At 49.1% G+C, this 19,981-nt stretch overlaps 2 protein-coding genes across 2 annotated transcripts; one reads left to right on the forward strand and one right to left on the reverse strand.

Moving 5' to 3' along the window:
• Positions 1-136: 136 nt before the first annotated feature.
• Positions 137-6,265, reverse strand: LOC136561437 (uromodulin-like). The gene is made up of 9 exons (XM_066557734.1): positions 6,047-6,265; positions 3,843-3,909; positions 3,178-3,345; positions 2,405-2,610; positions 1,719-1,879; positions 1,281-1,526; positions 954-1,113; positions 532-676; positions 137-237 (listed from the first exon to the last, which is right to left on the reverse strand). Exons 1-9 carry the CDS (start codon positions 6,263-6,265, stop codon positions 137-139), a joined length of 1,473 nt encoding a protein of 490 aa, XP_066413831.1.
• On the forward strand, positions 6,223-19,329 carry DRC7 (dynein regulatory complex subunit 7). The gene is made up of 16 exons (XM_066557647.1): positions 6,223-6,266; positions 6,825-6,963; positions 7,376-7,550; positions 8,395-8,520; positions 9,654-9,848; positions 10,166-10,309; positions 10,625-10,843; positions 11,549-11,659; positions 12,448-12,523; positions 13,021-13,149; positions 13,992-14,120; positions 14,570-14,796; positions 15,685-15,900; positions 16,932-17,042; positions 18,108-18,206; positions 18,883-19,329. Exons 2-16 carry the CDS (start codon positions 6,836-6,838, stop codon positions 18,994-18,996), a joined length of 2,199 nt encoding a protein of 732 aa, XP_066413744.1. The 5' UTR covers positions 6,223-6,266; positions 6,825-6,835; the 3' UTR covers positions 18,997-19,329.
• The last annotated feature ends 652 nt before the right edge of the window (positions 19,330-19,981 follow it).

Below are 19,981 nucleotides of genomic sequence, written 5' to 3' on the forward strand. Positions count from 1 at the left end.
GGACAGAAACACTGTGATGCACCTCATCCTTCAAGCACTGTTTGCACCCAGCCATTACCCCCTTCCCCAAAACACCCACAGAGACACAGCAAGAGCCTCTCTGCTCCTGTGATGTTTATTGGGAAACAGCTGTTTCCTAACCCATCCTCCGCCCCACGCTGACGGCCGCAGCAGCCACAGCGAGCACGGCAAGCACACCCAGCAGGACGAGGGCCCTGGAGAGCCACGGGCTGGGTCCTGCCAAAGAGGAGAGAGACTGGGTGTGTATCTGGGTCCCCTGAGCCCTGCTGAGGCATCTCCTGACTGGGGATACTTTCAGGGAGATCATCTCCTGTGACAGGCAGGAGCCACAGGAGCTGGGGGTACTTTGGGATCCTGAGGAAGCTGACAGGACTCAACACCTCAAATGGCCTCCACTCACCCCTGCTGCCTACAGCTCAGCATGCATGCCTGCTCTGAGCCATGCTGTAGGTAGGCTTGCCACCAGCCCTGCTCCTGGACTGCCCTTGGTGCCCAGGAGGACATACATACCCGCTGGGTCCTGCTGGTCACTGCTGGAATGGTGGATCTCTGCTCCTGAGGAAGGAGCAGCCAGCAGGAGGATGGGCCCGTAGGAGACAATCCTGTTGTAGTTATCTGCCAGTGCCCGCCTGCTCCTCCAGTGCCCGGGGCATTGCTGTCAGCAAAGCCAAAGGAAGGGTGAAGGGAGGGCAGGGGAGGGCACCCTGCACCTGGGCCATCCTGTAGATCTCCCTTCCTTTCCCAGGGAAGAGGGAAAGGAGGTCTCTGGTGGGTTCAGGCCCCTGCACCTTTGGTGCTTAGGGCCTCTGATTCTGGAAGTGTTTATTCTGTGAGGCACCCAAAAGCAGAGCAGAGCCCCTTGTCCAAGCAGAGGCAGTGAAGGGAGGTCCCACAGCCACCCAGGGCAGGTGCAGCCCAGCAAGGGAGCTCACCTTGGCACAGGGCTCTGGGCTGTCAGGAACACAGAGCTGCACACGGCAGTGCAGGAACATCTCAGGGTAACCAACAAACTGAAACATCTGGAAGCTGAACTTGGCAGTGGTGCTCTCCCCAATGGCATTCAGATAGGTCACTGTCTCGTCATGGGGACACCTGGGACATGGGGGCTAGATCAGTGGGTGGTAAATGGGGTGGAGCAGGGTTATCCCTGTGGGATAACACATCCCCCAGGGAATGGGTGCAGCCCACAGGCCTATTTCTGTCTAGTCCCTGACACACTGTGTGCAAGGAGACTGGATGTGCTGGGGACACTCTCTCACCCCTGCTCAATGAGCTTGTGCTGCGTGTCCTGGTGTGGATCTGTGCTCGGCGTGGCCCAGCAGTCCAGAACACTCAGCAGGAAGTACTTGAGCTGGTGCTGCCCTTCCATCTTCAGCAGGACATAGAGGGTGTCCGTGAGGGGCACAGCCACACTTGGCAGGTGATAAGGCTCGAGGTAGGAGGGGGATTTGTAGAGTCTCATGCTGACATTGAAGTGTCCTTCTCTGACCACAAGCTGTACCAGCCTGAGAGGGGAGCACAGGATGAGAGCTCACAAACAGAGCAAGGAGGTGGGAAGGACCTTGCACAGGTGAAGCCACAAATGCTCTCAGAGCTCTCTAGGGCTCCCCAGAGCCTTTGCAAATTGTCTCACTGAATCTACTTCTCTCCAAGCTCAAAGACACCATGTGAGCAGCCAGGTGAAGTGGGACACTCACTTGTCAACAGCAGTGAGAGCGAAGGGCAGTCTCACCACCTGCTGGTAGGCGTAGATGCAGGAGAAGTGCACCTCCAGCTGAAAACTGCGGGAGATCGTGGCCCTGGGGACTTCCTGCTCCGACTCGATGGCGTTGGAGTACGAGACATGGGAGCTGTTTTGCTGGGACAACACAGAAATCAAGGTCATGACTAAAGCCAAGCACAGAGCTGCAGGTTCAGAAGGCACAACTCAGCTGTAGCTGTTCCAGGCCTGGATATCTGCTGGGCTTTCAGCCTGTGCCAGGGGGCTGATGGCACAGCAGTCAGGACAGTGGGCACAGGTGAGCACAGGGCTCTGCTGTGCAATGCAGAGCTCGAGCACCTTGTCTGCTCCCTTCCTGCTCCATGAAGCAAGTCAGGGGCCAAGGGGACAGGGCTGCAGAGCCCACAGGATGTCTCCAGAAAGCTGAGGGCTCCTACCAGTGCACAATGAGACTTCCAAGCTCTCCTAAATAAGACAAAGTGTGCTGCCAGCAGGGGTTTGGTGGAGGCAGAAGAGCTTTCTGACATCCTTAGGGAAGACTTTCAAGGGGAATGAGAACTTTTCAGCACCCAGATACAAAAGCAAAAGCCTTTGGGGTTGCCCTTTGCTGTCCCACCTCACCACATATGCTCCTCTCCTGGCTTTGGAGCTATGCATCCTCACCTGGATTACTGATCCACAGGCAGTGTGGTTTTCACCTGTGAGAATGGCTGCAAAAAACAGCTCACCCTCTTCTTCCTTCTCTGAGACCTTGCATGCCTGGTTCTTCAAGTGGACAAGCTCCAGTGGGATTTTCAAGAGCTCAAACACCTCCTTCCTGACCATCATCTTCATGTGCTCTTCCTCACAGGCCAGCTTCAGCACCACATCTGGGGGAAAAAGCCATCTACAATAGCAATGAGGGAGAGGCCTGAAGGAGCCCCAGGCCAGCTGGAGGGTGGCACAGTCCCACTGAGCTCAGCAGCCTCTCATCCCAGCCTCGGTGCAGGCTGCAGGGCTCTTCAGAGACACTGGGCAGGAGACAGGCTGCTCCCTTTGGAGGGCTGTCCACACAACCCCCACAGTGTGTCTGGGGCACCAGAGGGACAGGGACCCTCTCCTTCAGAGGAAGAAAACAGAGTTTGTGGCCAGTGTCTGGAAGGGGCTTCACTGTATCTGTGCCAGGGTGGATGTGCTTGTTCTGAAACTGTGAGGGAGCTGTGCCCTTCTGCACCATGGCACAGCCAAGCAATTCAGGCGTTTGGGGAAGAAGAAAATGGCTGGGTTTTCTAGCAGCACATAGCCAGGGTATGGCTGTAGAGGTGCACAGTACACCTGAAGCAGGAGCTGGGATGTGCTGCAGGGGTGGAGAGCAATGATAACACCAGCGCCCATCTCCCTTCCCTCTGGTGCCCATGGACAGACTGGGGAGGGCTCACCAGCATTCCCAGCCCTACCTTGGCAGAATTCCCCTGTGAAGCCTGGCTTGCAGCTGCAAACTGGTCTGTCCACAGCCACCTGGCACTGCCCCTGGTGCTGGCACGGGTTGGGCAGGCAGGCATCTGGGCTCCTCTTGACACGGAGGGCAACCCCTGACCTCGGGCCATGGGTGCTGGCCAGCTCACCTGCAGCAAAGGCAAGGCAAGAAAGATGAAATGCAGCAAGAATTTCTCCCTGATGAGAGATTTGAGAACTCACCCCACAGCAGGAAGCTCTGCACAGCTCTCAGGGGCTGAGATCCTCACCTGGAGCCAGAGCAGACATATCCGAGGATGAACCTGCTGCCTCAGCTTGCTGGGAGGCTGTGAGACCTCCTCAGCCTGGCTGTAATCTGGACCAGAGCTAAGGGGCCTGTCACTGTCACCAAGGAGCATGGTGGCACATTGCAGCACCATGGGTTACACACCCTTCCTGGCTGGGGGGGACAGGCTGCAGTTTCTGCCAATTTTGCTGGCTCCTGGAGCCCAGTTCCTGCCTCTCTGAGCCTTGTTCTATTGTTCCTCTTTAGCATTCAGCAGTGTGCTGAATGAGGAACTTGAACATGGATCAGGTGGAGGTTTGACCTTTCCTTGCCATGCTACCCATCCATGACCCAGCAGGGACAGAGCACAGGGACACTCACTCTTGTTGCCTTCACAGCCAGCCAGGCAGAGCACAGAGAGCAGCAGCAAACATCTCACAATCCTGTCCTGAAAAACAAGCAGGCTCTGGATGACTTGGATTTGTTATCATGCTCACTGGAGATGTTTGCAGTCATTCAGAAAGGCTGAATCCTCAAGCATTGGTGCAATATTTTCTGTGCTGTATTTCCATGAAGCAAAGTAATTTCCCATCCCAAAGGTCCAGATCAGCCTTCCTTCATCAGGTTAACACAAGGGTCAAATACTCTCCTGAATTTAGGTAGCTATTCCAGAAAGGAGGTGGGAGAAACCAGCCCTGAGACCCACAGGGATGTGCTGACAGTTATAAAGCCACATTTCAGTGGCAATTTGAGTAAAGCTGCACAGATGGGACATCAATCTGGTCTCCCCAAAGAGGAAAGAAGTTATCCTCTTCCCACTATAGCTCTTTTGAAGAGTTAGGATTTGCAAGAGGATCCTCACTGTTCTGGTAAATCATAACTATAACAAGGAGACAATGGGATAGTAAAACATACCCAAAGCTTTGAACATTACTAAAATTAGTGTCAAAAGGGCAATCTCTTCTGTTGGTACAGATAATGCATTTCTTTAGGGAAACTATTGGCACAACGGTGGATCAGCCCTGGACACCAGATACTCCTTATCAGAGATGTGGATGCAAGTCAGCCAGGACTGGTGTCTGGGCAATGCTGAGAGCAGGACAAAGCCAGTGCCAAAATCCCCTCACACAGCTCACCCACACCCCCCTGCACGTACCCTGAGCAGCTGGACAGGAAGAGTTAATGCCCCATCTGCTCCTTGCTCAGCCATCCCGAGAGATCCATCCTGAGAGATACATCCTGAGAGACCCCACCACCTTGTTCTCCCCCTGCTCACCATTGCCAGGCTGCTCTCTGCTCCTCCACCCATGTTCCTTCCCCTCGGGGGTGGCTCGGTGCCTCCCTCTGTGTGCCTTTTATCGCCTCCCGACAGCTCATGGCAAACACGCAGCCTTTGGGATTGCACAAGAGCCCGCTGGGCATCCCTCGGGGCTGGGGAGGAGGAAAGGACTCTCAAAGTCCATCCTCCGTGCCCATGAGCCCACAGCTTGTGGATGCTGACCCAATTCACAGCCCTGACAGGGAGTGTCAGCAAAACCCTCCAGGATCTGGGGTCTGGGCATCCAGCTGGTTTTGTGGAATCTGTTTTTGATGCAGCAATAACAATAGATACCACAGCAGCACACGCCAAGGCCAGATAACTTTGGGTGCTGAGTACAGGGAGTTTGGAACCACAACATACATTTCCCTTATCTTTTTTCTTTTTTTTTTAAATTGACTTCTGGCATTTAAGAACTGCTGAGAAGTACTGGTGAGAGATGGAGGATCCTACCCCACTTTGTTTCATATCCAGATGTGAAACACAACCCCAGTGACTGAATCCAACTTCTGGTCCCTGCACAGGACCACCCCAGCAGTCCCACCCTGTGCCTCTCAGGGCGTTGTCCAAATGTTCTTTGAACTCAGGCAAGCTTAGGGGATGCAACCATTTCCCTGGAGAGCCTGTTCCAGTGCCCAACCACTCTTTGGGAGAAGAACCTTTTCCTAATATCCAACCTAAACCCCTGCACTCAATACAGGTTCATGCCATTTGGGCAGCAGTAACCAGCTGCAAACTGCATTAATCACTCAAAATGATGCTTCTTGATATATTTTGACTGCGGTCTGTGCATCCTCATAGCTTTAATTGCTACAGTTCCCTTAACAGAGTGCCTAATGTGAACATCCATCCATCAATCCATATTTTTTCTTAACCACAACAACAAACCAGAAAAAAAAGTGTTTAGCATCTGACCCTGCTTACAGTCTAATGAACTGCCAATTAAGAATAAAAAGAAAATAAAGGGGAAAAAAGAGGAAAATGAAAATATAAAAAGGAAAAGGAAAAAGAAAAGGAAAAGGAAATGGTCAAGGAGAAGAAAAAGAAGTAGAAAAAGAAAAGAAAAAGAAAAGAAGAACAAAGTGTCTTGCTATCCCTTGGTGCCAGCTTTTGGGTAAGTGCCTCTGCAACAAAGGATCACTGGGGGTGGCTTTAATTTTAAGAGAGCCGAACTCGTGAGTTTCGGAGCGGGTCTCGGAGGGCGACAGCTCAGCCGTGGTGGCGGGCAGGGCCGGCCGCTGTCCCCTGCTTTGCTCCGCTCTGTCGCCTTCTCCCAGCGGGCCCGGGGCACGGTGCCGGCGGCCGGGCCGGGACAGGCGCCGGGGCTGGGGCAGCGCAGGGGTCCCGGGGAACCTCCGGGACCGGGGGCTGTGGCAGAAGGTCTGGGAGGGCCCCGGTGGCCGCAGGTCCCGTGCCGAGGAGCCGCGGGCCCCGTCCCCGAGGAGCCGCGGGCCCGTCCCCGGAGCCGCGGCGCGGGCGTTGCCATGGTGAGCAACGGAGCCGAGCGGGGCCGGAGCGGCCGCTCTGCCCTTGGAGCCGCGGTGAGGGGACGGCCGGGGGCGGTGCGGGGCCCCTGGGCAAGGTCTGCGGCTCCCTGTGTGCCCCGCTCGGGGTCAGCCTGACCGCAGGGACGGCACACAAATGATACGCGGCAGGCGCTGCCCTTGGGGGCTGCCGGCTCCGCGGAGCGGCCTCTCCCTCCAAGGCCCCCGCGGGCCGCGGGCTGGGGCACGGCCGGTGCCCAGCGGGTTGATGGAGCTGCTGCTCCGCCAGCAGCAGCCCGAGCAGGAGGGAGGACACGGGGGATGCGGTCTGAATGTGGGGACGTGCTCTGCCCTACGGAGACAGGCTCTGCCTGCTCTGCACACTTAGGGTGTCCACGAACATTGGACAGTTTGTCCCAGCCCAAACTCAGTGCTCTCCCTTTCTGGCTGCCTCGGCCATGTTCGTGTACCAAAGCACTGCGGCCACAATGGGAGTGTTTCTCTCTTCCTGTGTATCTGGGTCCCACCCCTGAATTCACCCTGGTGTGTGCATTCCTGTAGTGCCCGGCAGAATGGAGGCCTTGGAGGAGAAGGAGGAAGTGGAGCAAACACCAGATGATGTGATCTCTTTGAATATCAGTGATTACCTCGATGAGCTGGAACTAGATGCGGAGGAAGCCTCTGTCATAAGCAATGAATCGTAAGTCTCTGCCCATGGCTGGGATGAGCAGGGACGTTCCCTTTGGGCCCCACAGGGTGATTGCACGTGTGTGGATGGCACATGTGGTCCCCCTTGCATGGTGATAGGAGTGAGCAAGTTTCTTGTGCCTGATGAGTTTGTCCAAGATTGTGGGTGTGCAAGTAAGACAAGGTAACTCATTTGGTTGTACATCCATTCACCACTGTATAAAGATCCCCCAAGACTCTGGGTATATGTCAGTTTCCCATTGCTCCAGAGATGTTTGGCTATGTCAAAATCATATCCTTGGATATGGCCCCCATTTTGTACCTGTGAAACAGGGAAGCCCTGCCATGTTTTGATATCAGATCATCCTGCCTGTATTGCTCCTGGCTTATTACTTGTGTCTCTCTGCCTCCCCCTTCTACGTAAGTGATTTTGACTGGAGCTCCATTGACACATCCAACTTACCATCTTCGTACAAGACAAATTCCCGGCAGGAGAAGAAGCTGCTGCAGCTCGCTGACAATTTCTTGCAGCAGTACTCTCACCTGTGCCCTGACCGCAAGCCGCTCTTCATCCACCCGCTCAACGAGTGTGGAGTGCAGGTATGGGGTGGCTGGGGCTGGGCACAGCACAGGAAACACCTGGATTCCACTGTGCCAAATGCTGTGGAAGAGCAGCAGCCCCTCCTGGCTAAAGGGAATGGGAACCTGCTGGCTGAACCCACAGCCCCTGAGCGAGCACACAGAGCCCCAGGAACACCATGGCTGTCCGAATCCATGAGCCATATAAATGTTGGTGTTGCCATGTGGGCTGCAGTGTGATGCTTAGGAAACAGGAGAGACCACAGAAATATAAAGGGAAGGAAAAGAAATACATGAACTAGATAAGGCTCAGGCTCAGCCACAGATAGGGATCCAGAGTTAGGACTTACTCTGAACTTCTCTGAAGTTACAGGGAAGGAGTAAATGTGGAAGTTTTTGGTCTGGTTTTGTTTTCTCTGGGCCCAAGCTGCACAACTGTTGTCTAGTTCTGGACCTGATGTTTCCCCCCTGCCCCTCTGGGCACCTGGAATTGCTAGTTTGTACTAGCTTTCCCCAAAATTTGTTGTATCATTAACATGCAAGGCAAAAAAGAATGCTGGAGGATGTAAAAGCCAGAAAAGGCAGTAGTTATTTGACTTGCTTGAAAATGAAGAGAAGAACTGGCTCACCTCTGGAATGTGTCTGAGATGAGGTTGAAGTTTCAGCCACAGGCAAGCAGACGGCCTCCCAGCCCCATGAAATTTCCATCCTGGAACTGGAGAGAAGGGATATTGATGCTGTTGATATGCTGTAGAAAGATCCTGAATTTGATCTGCAACATCCGGGGGTGGTCTGAGGATGGCTTTGGAGAGGACACTCTGCCAAGGCCCTGTTGGCTAACCAAACTCCTCTTGTTGTCCTACAGAAGTTTGTGAGCACAACAGTGAGGCCAACCCTGCTGCCTTACCCAGACATGTACTACTGGTCAGGCTGTGCCAGCTTTGTCAGTGATTACCTCATCATGGAGCCCCTCAAGTGCCCAGTCACACCGGTAAGAAAGGACCTGCAGCCCCAGCAGAGACACAACAGAGGTGACAGAAGGGCCTTTCAGCAGCACACAGTGGCCAGGTCCCAGTGGCTGGGATCACAAAGGTCTCTGACACTTCCACCATCCCCTCACTATTTAGGCAGCCCCCTGATTTTCCTAGACCCAGTGCATTCTGTTGGACCCACGGTCCCAGTGCATGTGCAGTGTGATACCTTTTAAGTAATTAAGCACCATTTCTTCAAGACCAGACCCTGCCTTCAGCCAGCCCAGATGAACAGTTGGAGCACAGTGGGAGGCAATGGCTGACAAGCCTCCCCTCTGAAAACCAAGACACTTTGGAACAGAGGAGCACATAAACCCTAGGGGATGATACTTGACCTCAGTGACCTGTTCTTAGGCACTTTTTGACTTTTATATTCCCATATCTGGGTATATTTTGGGATGAAGGGAGATTTCTAGGTTAGCAAAAAAGGGATGATGCCAGAGCTGGGACAAGTTCTTGATGAGAATCAGCTAAGAGAACACACTCCTTGCTAGCAAGGACTGCAGAGTGACCTAAACAATCTACACCAGGCACAGGCTGTCCCAAGAGCCCCAGGGTCTCAAAAGGAGCTCTGGCACTTTTTGACTACACAGAAGGTATCTCCATTTAGCAGGTGGAGACTGCCTTGATCACTTTAGGTGTTGTCTGAGAACTGAGTGGGATTAGAACCTCTCTGTATGCAGTATGTGTGTAGTGATACTTTTTATTGCTCACCAGCAAGGGCCAGAAAGAAATATGTTTCCTCCTGTGAACTATAATTTAGGTTATGGGTGTTTTCCTTGGAAGACCTGCAGACAGAACAGCAGGAGAGAGAGGGAAATCCCATTCCAGGATCAGCATTAGGTTTTCAGCAGTTTGATGGGTTTGTCATTTCCTTCCCTTCCTGTGGTTAAATTTGTCACCAGATTTGAGGTCAGAGTTTCCCCAGATCATTTTGGAGGGGAGTTTTAGAGTCAGTGGCTTTTAAAGAAATGTTACATAACAGATTCCCATAGGGTGCAGGGCCCAGGGATGTGGGGAATGCCTCTCTCTGCCTGGTGCACGTTTCAGCTCCACAAGACAAGCACTGTGAATGTCATCTCTCTCTTTCAAGCCCAGCTCACTCTATTCCCCAACCACCATTGTGAAGTACCAGCGAGGGAACTGCTTTGACTTCAGCGTGCTGCTGTGCTCCCTGCTGGTGGGGGCTGGCTACGATGCCTACTGTGTACATGGATATGCCACCCTCGAGATATGCTCCCTGGACCAGACCCAGGAGGTGTGCCCACGGCTCAGGAAGACCCCAGAGGTGAGATCTGCAGGCAGTGGGCAGAGAGGAGTCCAGCACACATTCTCAGCCTGTTCATGTCCAGTGAGCTCCAGAGCTGAGCTAGGGGGAACAGCTTCAGGTCCACACTGGGTTTCAGTCTGTGCCCACCAAAGGAATCTTTTGAGTGATTTTCTACAGCTCCTTACAAGGCCTTTTTGGCTTCACTGAATTTCTGCTCACCAGGTGCAATATTGCAAACTGCCAAATGTTGGGAACTGGGGGTTACCTGTAAGCCATACATTTACTTACTTCTCTTGATCTCTGCTGGGTTTCACAGTAATATCCTGCTTTTGCAGGTACCGGTAAAGGAGGATCCCAACAAGTATAGAATTAAGTACCCTTTAGAGCCAAAGAGCCAGTTTGAGCTTCAGCAGAAGGCCAAGGAGGAGGAAGAAGCTAAATCCACACAAGAGGAGGAAAGAGAAGAGGAGGTGGTTGAGGTGAGTTAGCAAGGTCCACCTTCCTGTGAGCTTCAGGAAAAGTAGCTGAGACAGAGGTAATGGCTGGCCAAAGAGAAGAGCTCACACCCTCCTGAAGCATGACACAACCTTGAACATGGCCATGAGCACTTGGCCTCCAGGAGCACAGTGTGGGCTGGCACAGGAACATGTGCTGACTATGTACCTCACTCCTAAAGAGCATTAAGAGCCTGGAGTTCTTTAGAAGTGGACAGAGGAAAGGACAAGATGGCCCTTGGGTTGGAGTAAAGTGTCAGTGAAATGGCAATAATTATTGCTCTATCCTCTGTGCTACAGGAGGTGGAAAAGCCCAAGCGAGACCCTTTGCATGGCTTACGGGTGCACGCCTGGGTTCTGGTTCTGTCTGGGAAGAGGAAGGTTCCCGAGACCTTCTTCATCAACCCCTTCACAGGAAACAACCACAGCACCAAGGATGAGTGCTTCCTTGGGATTGAGAGCATCTGGAACGACAAGAACTACTGGGTGAACATGCAGGACTGCCGCAAAGGCTGCAAGGTAGGGAGCCCTTAGCACCCTGCCTGGGCACTGAGGGACAGCTGGGCTCACCTGAGTCCTGGGGAAGTCCAAGACCAGGAGTGCTCCAGTTTCCACTTAACCATTCCTTGTGTTGGTTTTGGTCATGTTGCTCTGATTACACAGATTATGGAACTACTCCAGGGCATCCCAGACTCTGAGCTGGTAAATACAGATCACATCTATTAAATCCCTACAGTGCAAAAGTTTCAGCTTTTAAGGCTGCCTAGGCACTCCTTCTCTCAAACAGCAGCTTTTGAGGCAGAGGATGTTTTGGGTCTGTCAGGCATAGCTCAAGGAAGGTAAAATCTTGATTCAGCTCTTACCACGCCTCAGCTACGCCCCAGCAGACACAGAGTCTGGGAGGTGAGGGTCTGAGTTAGATCAGCTTGCCCTTGGGGCCATACTTGCCCAGAGGAAGGAGGCAGAAGCATTTCCAGCCATTTCCTCTCATCTGAGGAAGAGGCACCACGAGGAAGGGGTTCTGCAACCTCAAGGCACAGGGACAGTCTTTGGGGTCCCACCAGCCAGCCAAGGATTTGAGGAGCTCAACTCCTTAGAGTTCCTAAAGTCTCTGGCATCCAGGCAGGTCCAGAGCACCACAGACATATTGATGCAGTGGTCAAATTTAGTGCCAGGCCCTTGACAATGCCCTGTAGTTGAAAGAGTTTTTTCTATATGCCCTAGGATCTCAGCTTTGACTTGAGTAATCGTTTCTGCTGGGAAATTATGTTTCCAGAGAGCGACGAGGCCTCTCAGTTGCCCACAGAGTCACCCAAGAACAGCACAGATGAAATGGTGAGTGACCCAAGCAATGCTCTCGAGCACTGGGGACCCTGTGTGGAACCAGTGTGTCCATAGTGAATATCTGCCTGCCTGCTGCCCTCTCCAGGTCACATCCCTTCTACTCTGGCCAGGTTTAGATTACTTCTCAATCTAGGAGAGTTCTGGTGATTTCTGAAGCAGGACTCCAAGTGGTACTTTAGGTGTCATAAGTGGCTAGGGATCTGTGTAAGCCTCCAGTGCATTGGCCTTTGGGGTGAAATAATTTTAAAAAATAAAATCCAGAATGAGATTTTTGTGGACATTCTTTCTATGCTGGTCACCTTCCCCTCTTGGCTGCAAGGTGAACCTGCCAACCAAATACAGAAATAATATGTGTCCTCTAAAATACAAAAAATGCCATGTACTAGAAGTACAAAATGTTGTCGTGTTGGGAGAAGACAGCATGATAAAACAGACATTGCACCTGCACAGCAGGACAGAGGAATGCAAATAATAATTCTTTCCTGCTATCTACTCTTCTCAGCCTGTGCCCATAACTGGGGAGCAAAGAGTCCTCCAGGGTCTACATAAAATAATCTGGTGATTGCCACATTCATTCCCTGCCAGCATGAGCAGTAGCCAGGAGAAGATAATTTCATCAGTCTTGAGTAGGGATGCACTGTTGTAGCTGTGCCATGGTGCTCACCAGAACACAGCCTCACATGAGCTGAGCTCTCATCACTGCAGTTCACCAGGACCAAAATGCTTCCTGGCACAGTAAGAGATGCTGCCAAAACCACAAATCTCTGCTTCTGTTTCAGCAAGAAAAGAAGAAAATAGGGAGGAGCTTTGAGATGCCACTATCATGGGTAGACCGAATTAAGGTATCTTGCAAAGGTAGGTATTTTTCCTTTGCCTTTTGCTTGCCCCCAGCTGACCTTTCAGTGGGTTTGGGACATTTGTCTCTCTCACAGGGTTCTCTCTTCAGGTGGTCAAACAGTGACAGTGAAGCACAATAGATGAAGGCCACAACACCCATTGGTTCCAGTGGCTGTCCTCAGTGCTGCCCTGTCTCATCCCCCACAGACACACACCCCACACTGTGTTTTCCTGCCAGCTGGGAATTTTGCCTGGGATGGTCTTTCTCTTACTGCTATGCACAAGGAACTCCTCCTGCATTATCAAATACCTGTTTGGGGAGAGAAAAGAGTTATTATACCATTATAACATTAAAGGACAACAGGCAGAATCTGAACAGCTTTATTGCCAGTAGAACACAATAAATGAATGGATAATGTCCCTTACACCATGTTTTTTTCCTCTCTTGAATTCTTTTTTTTTGGGGCTGAGTACAGAGGAGTCAATTTGTCTGACATCTCTCTTGCCCACTGCAGAATATGAGAATCCCTTTCCCCGGGGGAAGAAGGTGATCCTGTACGATAAAGCAAAGCAGGAGAAATGGGCGGCGTATGCAAATGCAGACGGGCTGGTGGAACGCCTCACTGTCTACGCAGACTCTGACCGTAAGAGGGATGAATGAGCACGCTCCACACACTGAGCACACAGCCTGGGCCGTGCTGATGGACAGGGGGAGGTGTTCCCTTTCTGCCAGAGTCTCTCTTGTGCTTTCTCATTTTCCTTTCAGCTTTGTGGGGGAATTATTTACTTTATCCTCCAACTCTTTGTCATGCTTAGTCTGTGGAGCCCCTGAGCTTTCCAGCATTGCTAGGGGTTTTCACAAGAGTTTGAATCTGTTTTATACACCAGTGAAACTGTTCAGTGTCACAGGTCAGCTGCTTGGGTTTTCAGTCTTCGGAGAAATGGAAGGCTGGTTGGATTTGATCCAATAGTGTCACTATCTTCATTTCCTCACTGGTGTCAAAAGGGGCCATAGAAAGGGGCAGCTACAGTCTGAGGATATCTCTGTAGTTGAAAACATTATTTTTAACAGCTGGTTCAAGAAACCATGCAGATTCCAAACTGTACATACAGTGTTCTGCCCTCAGCCTTCTTGGATAGTGTGATGCTCCAATCTCCTGACACCATCAATAAATATTTGGGATGGAATTTCTCTTGTCTATCCATAGCCCTTTGCTGTGCCATGTTCTATTCCTGAGCTCATTACTCCAGTTCTGGTTGATGAAGAGGAATAGACCCCCTTAGGGTATAATTCATCTACACAAATGTAGATCAGGATTCACATCCAAAATTCCCCTGTGCACAGGGGCAGTTCCAGTGGCCGTGCTGTGTCCACTGAGGCTGTATCAGGAGCACAGGGTGCTGGCACAGACACTCAGAGCCCATCAGAATTTTGCCACCTCCAACAGGGTGACCTAAGGTTGCAAAATGACTTGTCTCCTGCCAGGTACTGAAGAACTGGAGGTGAAGGAATGGTTCGAACACCGAAAAGACCTGCTGTATATGAGAGAAGTGAATCATCAAACACAGCTGATCACAGACCATTTTAATCCTGGACACCCCCTCCTTCTTAAAGGTATTCCAGCTCACTGCAGCTGATGGGATTTCACATGACTCCCTTCTAGCAGTGGCAAAAGCCCAAAGCTGAAAGGCATGGGGAACAGGATACTTGTGGGATAAATTTTCTAGATAAATAAAACGATCTCCAGTGAAGAGTAGAGAATTGGGTTGGTGGCTTGCAGTCCTGGGCAGTGCTCCCACAGCTATATAGTTTTCTGTGTGTTAGAAAAATACATAGTTGTCATGTGTATCAGGGTGATACATTTCTGCTTTTATCAGTAGAATTGATGGAAGCTGAAACTTTCTCTGTAGGATTATGTTTGTTCTCTCAGTGTTGTGCAGCTGAGGATAACTCCTGCATCAGATCTGTTGCTAAAGCTGAAGAAAATGAGACCTCCCCTGGCCATGCTTGTGTTCAGTGTATTACAGCTGCTAACTCTGAAATTGTGTCTGATTTGTCCATAGCTCACACCTACACATCACTGGAACCTGAGACTGGGCACACAGTGGAGTTTTACCACAAAGCACGAGTTGATGGCCTCTGGAAACGTTCTGAAACTGCTACAGAGATGACAGAGTACTTCGAGGAGCGGGAGGACCTCCTGCACAAGCGGCACATAAACTTTGGTGAAAGAGACCAGGGAATGGAAACGGCTGGAGGCACAGCTGAGGCTAACGCCCGGCCCATAGTGGTATGGCCAAGGCAGGAACAGAAAATATGTGTCACTGTGATATTTAAACTATGCAAAACATACTGCCTGGGGCTTCAGTTCATTTTCAGTGGGCACGGCTGAGGCTGATGTCTCCAGATGAGACATCCAAGCGTTGTTCAGCTGCTGTGTCTCACAGTTGCTTCCCAGACAGAGAACTACAGTGTGAGCAGTTGTCAGGAGCTGTACTGAGCAGCTAGAATTAAACTAGGAAACTAAGGCTTGGAAATTGTGTGTCAGAGGAAAGAAAAAAAAAGTTACTATGATTTCAGAACAAAATTTTCACAAGATTCAGAACTAGGAAAATGATTTTGTGTGCTGAGCCCAAACTAGTATCATTCTAGGTTCCTGATTAATTGTCTCATCACTCTGATTTGTTACAGGCAGGTAATACTACTCTTCCTCTTGTCAGGTCGGGTTTGCAGAACAGAAGGAGAAAGTCTGACATCTGGCAGCATGTATGGCTCAGACACTTCACCTGCCAAGACAGAGCCATGCAGTGGTCTGTCTTTGGACTAGCACCAAACATGCTACCTTTTCCTCCCCTGTGTTGGGAAATGTGGGAAACCTTGCTTTCCTCCAAAATAACCTTGCTTCCTGCAGGTCCCTCAGGCAGGGATGCATCCCAAGCTAACCTGGAGTTTGGAAAGCATACTCTGATCCACAAATAGGAAACTTCTGTATTGCTTTAAGCAGCTTTGTGGTTGCGTTTTTTTAAGACATAGGCAAGAACAGTAGGACCATTGGCCAAAAGATGCAAATCCAGGCAGAAAAGCACAATTTTTACCTTGGGGTTTTACCCAAATCTGTAAATTTCCCAGTTTTGTGTTGTCTAAGTTGCTTCTGTATCTTTTTTTCACTCTCCATTAGCAAATCAAGGAGTATTTCCACAGAAATCCAAAAAAGCCTGCTGATGAAGATGTAGAGGAACGTGTCTTTAAGGTCATAGATGATGTCATCCAGCTGACATATCACCTTGAGGTCTATGACATCATCCCTTCAAAGGTGGTTTTCGCTAGAGTAATAGGGAGGGAGAAGAGAGAAGGTGAAATCTTCCTGAGCAGAGAAAACACTGTCAAATACCAGGTATGAAGATCACAAGACACAAAGGTGAAATGTCAGTGAAAGAACTACAAACATGACAGATTCCATGCTGCCCCTCTACTCCACCTGCACAGCTCCAGGCTGACAACACCCACAGCCCAGGAGATGCACTACCATGCTGGGAGTGCAGGACAGGTGACATGGCAGGCCTGCTCTGGCCATGCCTGAGGTCATCTTCTTAGATTTGGTCATCAGGCAACTCTACATCCCCTGGGATCCTGCAAAATGTAGGCTCAGCAGCTGTTGGACTCAGTTCTGGAGATTCATAGCAGGGAAGCTGAAATGTCCTCTGTTGTTCCCTCTTCAAAAAGAGCAAGAACAGAGCAGCAAAGGCAGATACTCTTTGTTCTGGTTCTGTTTCTGCTGTGGAGTTCTTGGGTCCTATCATTCCTTAGATAGCTCAGTGTTTACTCTGCAGATGCAGAGGCTTAATACATTGCAGATAGCTAGCTAGCTAGCTAGCTAGCCTTAAATAAAAGATATTCCAAAAGAAGTGGAGTGCTGCCATTAAGGCAAATGATCTCATCAGGAGTGAGGGGTTACCCCACTAACAGCATCAGTGCAAGTCTGTAACCAGAGGCAGAAGGCTGCCAGTAAATTCTGGTGATGCTGTACAATTACACTTAGGAAAACCAAATAGAGAATACAAAGTAGGGTTTTTTTTAATGTTATAGGGTTTTTAAAATTCCCGTTTCCCACTGGGGAGAATACACAGAATAGCATTGCTGGAATTCCATGTTTTTCATCTCTATTTCTATACATTCCTATTCATCTCATTTCAACTGTAAAACAGCAGCATCAGCAAAGTGTGCCATCTGGTTCACATTACTGATGGATTCTAAATCAAAATGAAGTCTGATAAACCCATGCTGACCATGGCTTTGATGTTTCAATGATGGAAATGAGTGCTGCTTTACTGGCTGTAGCAGGATCATGCCAGTTTCTGCCAGCAGAGTACCTGATCTGTGCACCCAGGCAGTGCTGCTGTTTCTCACTGACTGATCTGCTTCCAGCCCTGGTCCTCAGAGAAGCACAAGAACATGCGCTACCTCTACAACTTGCTGTGGGAGCTGAGAGCAGAACAGAAGGATCTGAAGCAGCTGGTGCGGGACTCTGAAGCAGAGGTAACAGGGAGGTGTCCAGTGTCAGAGCTGATCAGGTGCAGAAATAGTTTCAGCTGACTGAAAGCTTCCTCAGCATAAACTGTGATAAAATAAGACAAAGCTGGTGTCCATGCTGAATTATTATGCTTGCTACTCAGGCATTGTTCAGTGAAGATGTAGCTGTAATATATTTATGGAGGGTCACACACTCTCCTGCTCTTAGTCTTCCTTCCCTGTGAGGAAACATTTCAGAGAGCAAATGACCATATATGAATTGGGGCATCTGGAAGCCTACCTGCCATTTGCCCAGGAATGAGGCCAAAAAGGAAGGATATTGTATGTAATGCTAAATCTAGGTGCTAGGCATTGCAGGAAACCCTATCCCAAATGCTGAAGTGACTTGTTGCATGAGCAGCTGTAGGGAAATACTTCATAAAACACTTTGCTTTTACTGCTGATCACACTGACTGGTGTAACAGATCCGTGTTCTTTGTAATTACTTCATGATAAATATAATCATTCTAGCAGATGGAGCCACAGCTATTGGATTTCTTGTAATGTTTTTTTGAGGAAGAGAAATCCCTGAAGGAGCTGCAGAGGGAATGCTCAACTACATTAGTCCAGAATATTAGTAGTAATTAAGAACAACTTGGCAAAAATCACATTTTTTCCTCAGAAATTTGAAACTAGTTCACTGTGACCTCATGAACTACCTTGCCAAATTTCTCAGTCTTGATGTATCAACAGACAAAATATTCCCATTGCTTGTACTGCATATCCTATGTAAGACAAAGAATAAGCCAAAGCTATCAGTGCCATTTCTAAAGTAGTGCCAAAACTGTGATTCCAGAAAAGCTTTATCAGTTAATATCAGTAATTACATTCAAGAATTTCATACACAGTAGCAGTCTAAAATTAAGACTATGAGCTTGATCTAGCAGGATGTAGGCATGTTTGCACAGATCTATATTTAATCTCATTCTACAATTCTTGTATGCAGCATTTGCTCTGTTAGCAGGTCAAGCTTGTAGAGGTACATTCATTTTGTGGGAAAGCTGAGGGGTCTTTCTTCTGATTTCTTGGAAGATGTTAAATATTTTGACGGTCCGTGAGAATGAAGAAGCCAATATTAAATTGACAGTTTCAATATACAGCGCTGCACAGAGAGAACAGCGTATAGCCACGGTAGGTAAACCTCATTAATGGCAGCATTCAGTACATGCACTCAAAGAAATCCAGAGTCAGCTTTGTCTCTATCAGGAATTATCTCTGAACAGCTTTTAATATCATTAAAATATATTGGGACAAATAACAGTATGGTGTAAGTCAGCTTCAATTGCCTTCCCAGGGAAATATAACATGGTTGTGCTATGGTCACCTTCTGACTTTCTGGAAAAACTTGCACCACTGAGAAAGATTACTATGTTTTGTTTAGTTAATAAACAATTAAGAATGTTTAGTTGATAATAGGGATTGTGGGGGGAGTATTTTAAAAGAGTCATAAATATGCCTGTATATATACAGATATATGTATTTTTATTTGTAATTAGCATCAAAGAACAAAATAGCCACAGGGTCAAATTTAGTCCTTAGCCCAATCACAGATTATTTGGTTCTCCAGGGCTTCTTGACTCTAGTGAGGCAAAACATTTGGATTTGCTGCCTCTTCGTGCTCCACATTTTGATTCCCCTTGTTTTCTTCTTCTCATGAGACCTCATCTCAATCTTTTTGCCCCCTCCCAAAAATAAATCAGCTCCAGATTGTTGTTTCCTTCATCTCAGCTCTGTGAATTGAGTTGTGCTTTTGCTCCTCACTTTCCTCTCTTATTTCCCTGACTTCTGGTTGCTTGTTCCCTCACAGTTGCTGGAAGAGGAGCAGAAGAGCTCTCAGAGTTCCTTGGAGAAGAAGAGTCAGCAAACGGGAGGGGAGGATGAATCCGTCACCCACCACACTGCAACCAACTCCACGATGTGAAGTGGAGCCTCTGCAGGGGCTGGGAATGACTGCCTGAGCACGGCACGTTTACAACTCAGCCTCCTGGCAACCTGGAACAGAAGCTACTCTGTGAAATGCTTTAATCCATGTCCCACTGCAGTTTCCTTCTGATTTCCCCCTTCTTGTTCTAAGAAAAAGCAGTTGGCACAATAGAAGAAACCATTCTCCTAAAGAGGTGCTGCTCAGGAATCCTCACCTGGCTGGGCACCTCAGGCATAACTGATTTCTTCTTTCCTTTTCTGGAGTTGCCTACAGTAAACTTTTCAGTATTATCAGATTTGCAGACATTTTAATAAATTTACACCATTCTGCACCTTTTCCTTTTCCCTAATTTTTTTCTAAGGCCCATCTGCAATTACATCAATTGTCTCCTCATGAAACTCCATCATGTTTGAGACTTGAGTCTGAATGAGAGCTTAGCCCTAAGGTCTGCTTCAGAAGGGGAGACAAACCATGCACAGTCTTTCAGGGCTTTTCTTTTCCAAATCTGCTCCATAGCTGCTGGCAGCAGGAGCAGGATTATTTAGGAATACTGATTCTTTTCCAACATAATAGTTTAATGAATTTATAAGTCAGTTTTTCATAAGCAAAGGTTTTGAACTGGTGAGTTCACAAATGTAACATTTCTTTGACCTGATCTAGAGCCCTGTAATGACAAAACATTGCCCCATATAACACTGTGGATATGAACTCATAAATGTTAATTCAATACTAGAGAAGACACCAGAATGAATTAATTTTAAAATCCTTTTACAGGCATTAGGGACACAGCAGCTGCCAAACCATCAGCAAATGCATATTATAGAATCATAGAACATTACAGGGTTGGAATGGTCCTTAAATATCATCTAGCCCCAAGCCCCCTGGCCAGGAGATTTCCCTGTAGTCCTCCAAGGCCACTTGTCCTCGTATCCACTTCTTTAAAGTTTCTTTTTTCTTTCTAAGAAAAAAACTCTTCTACAGC

The sequence above is a fragment of the Molothrus aeneus genome, chromosome 11 (assembly GCF_037042795.1).
Source record: "Molothrus aeneus isolate 106 chromosome 11, BPBGC_Maene_1.0, whole genome shotgun sequence".
Classification (NCBI taxonomy): Eukaryota; Metazoa; Chordata; class Aves; order Passeriformes; family Icteridae; genus Molothrus; species Molothrus aeneus.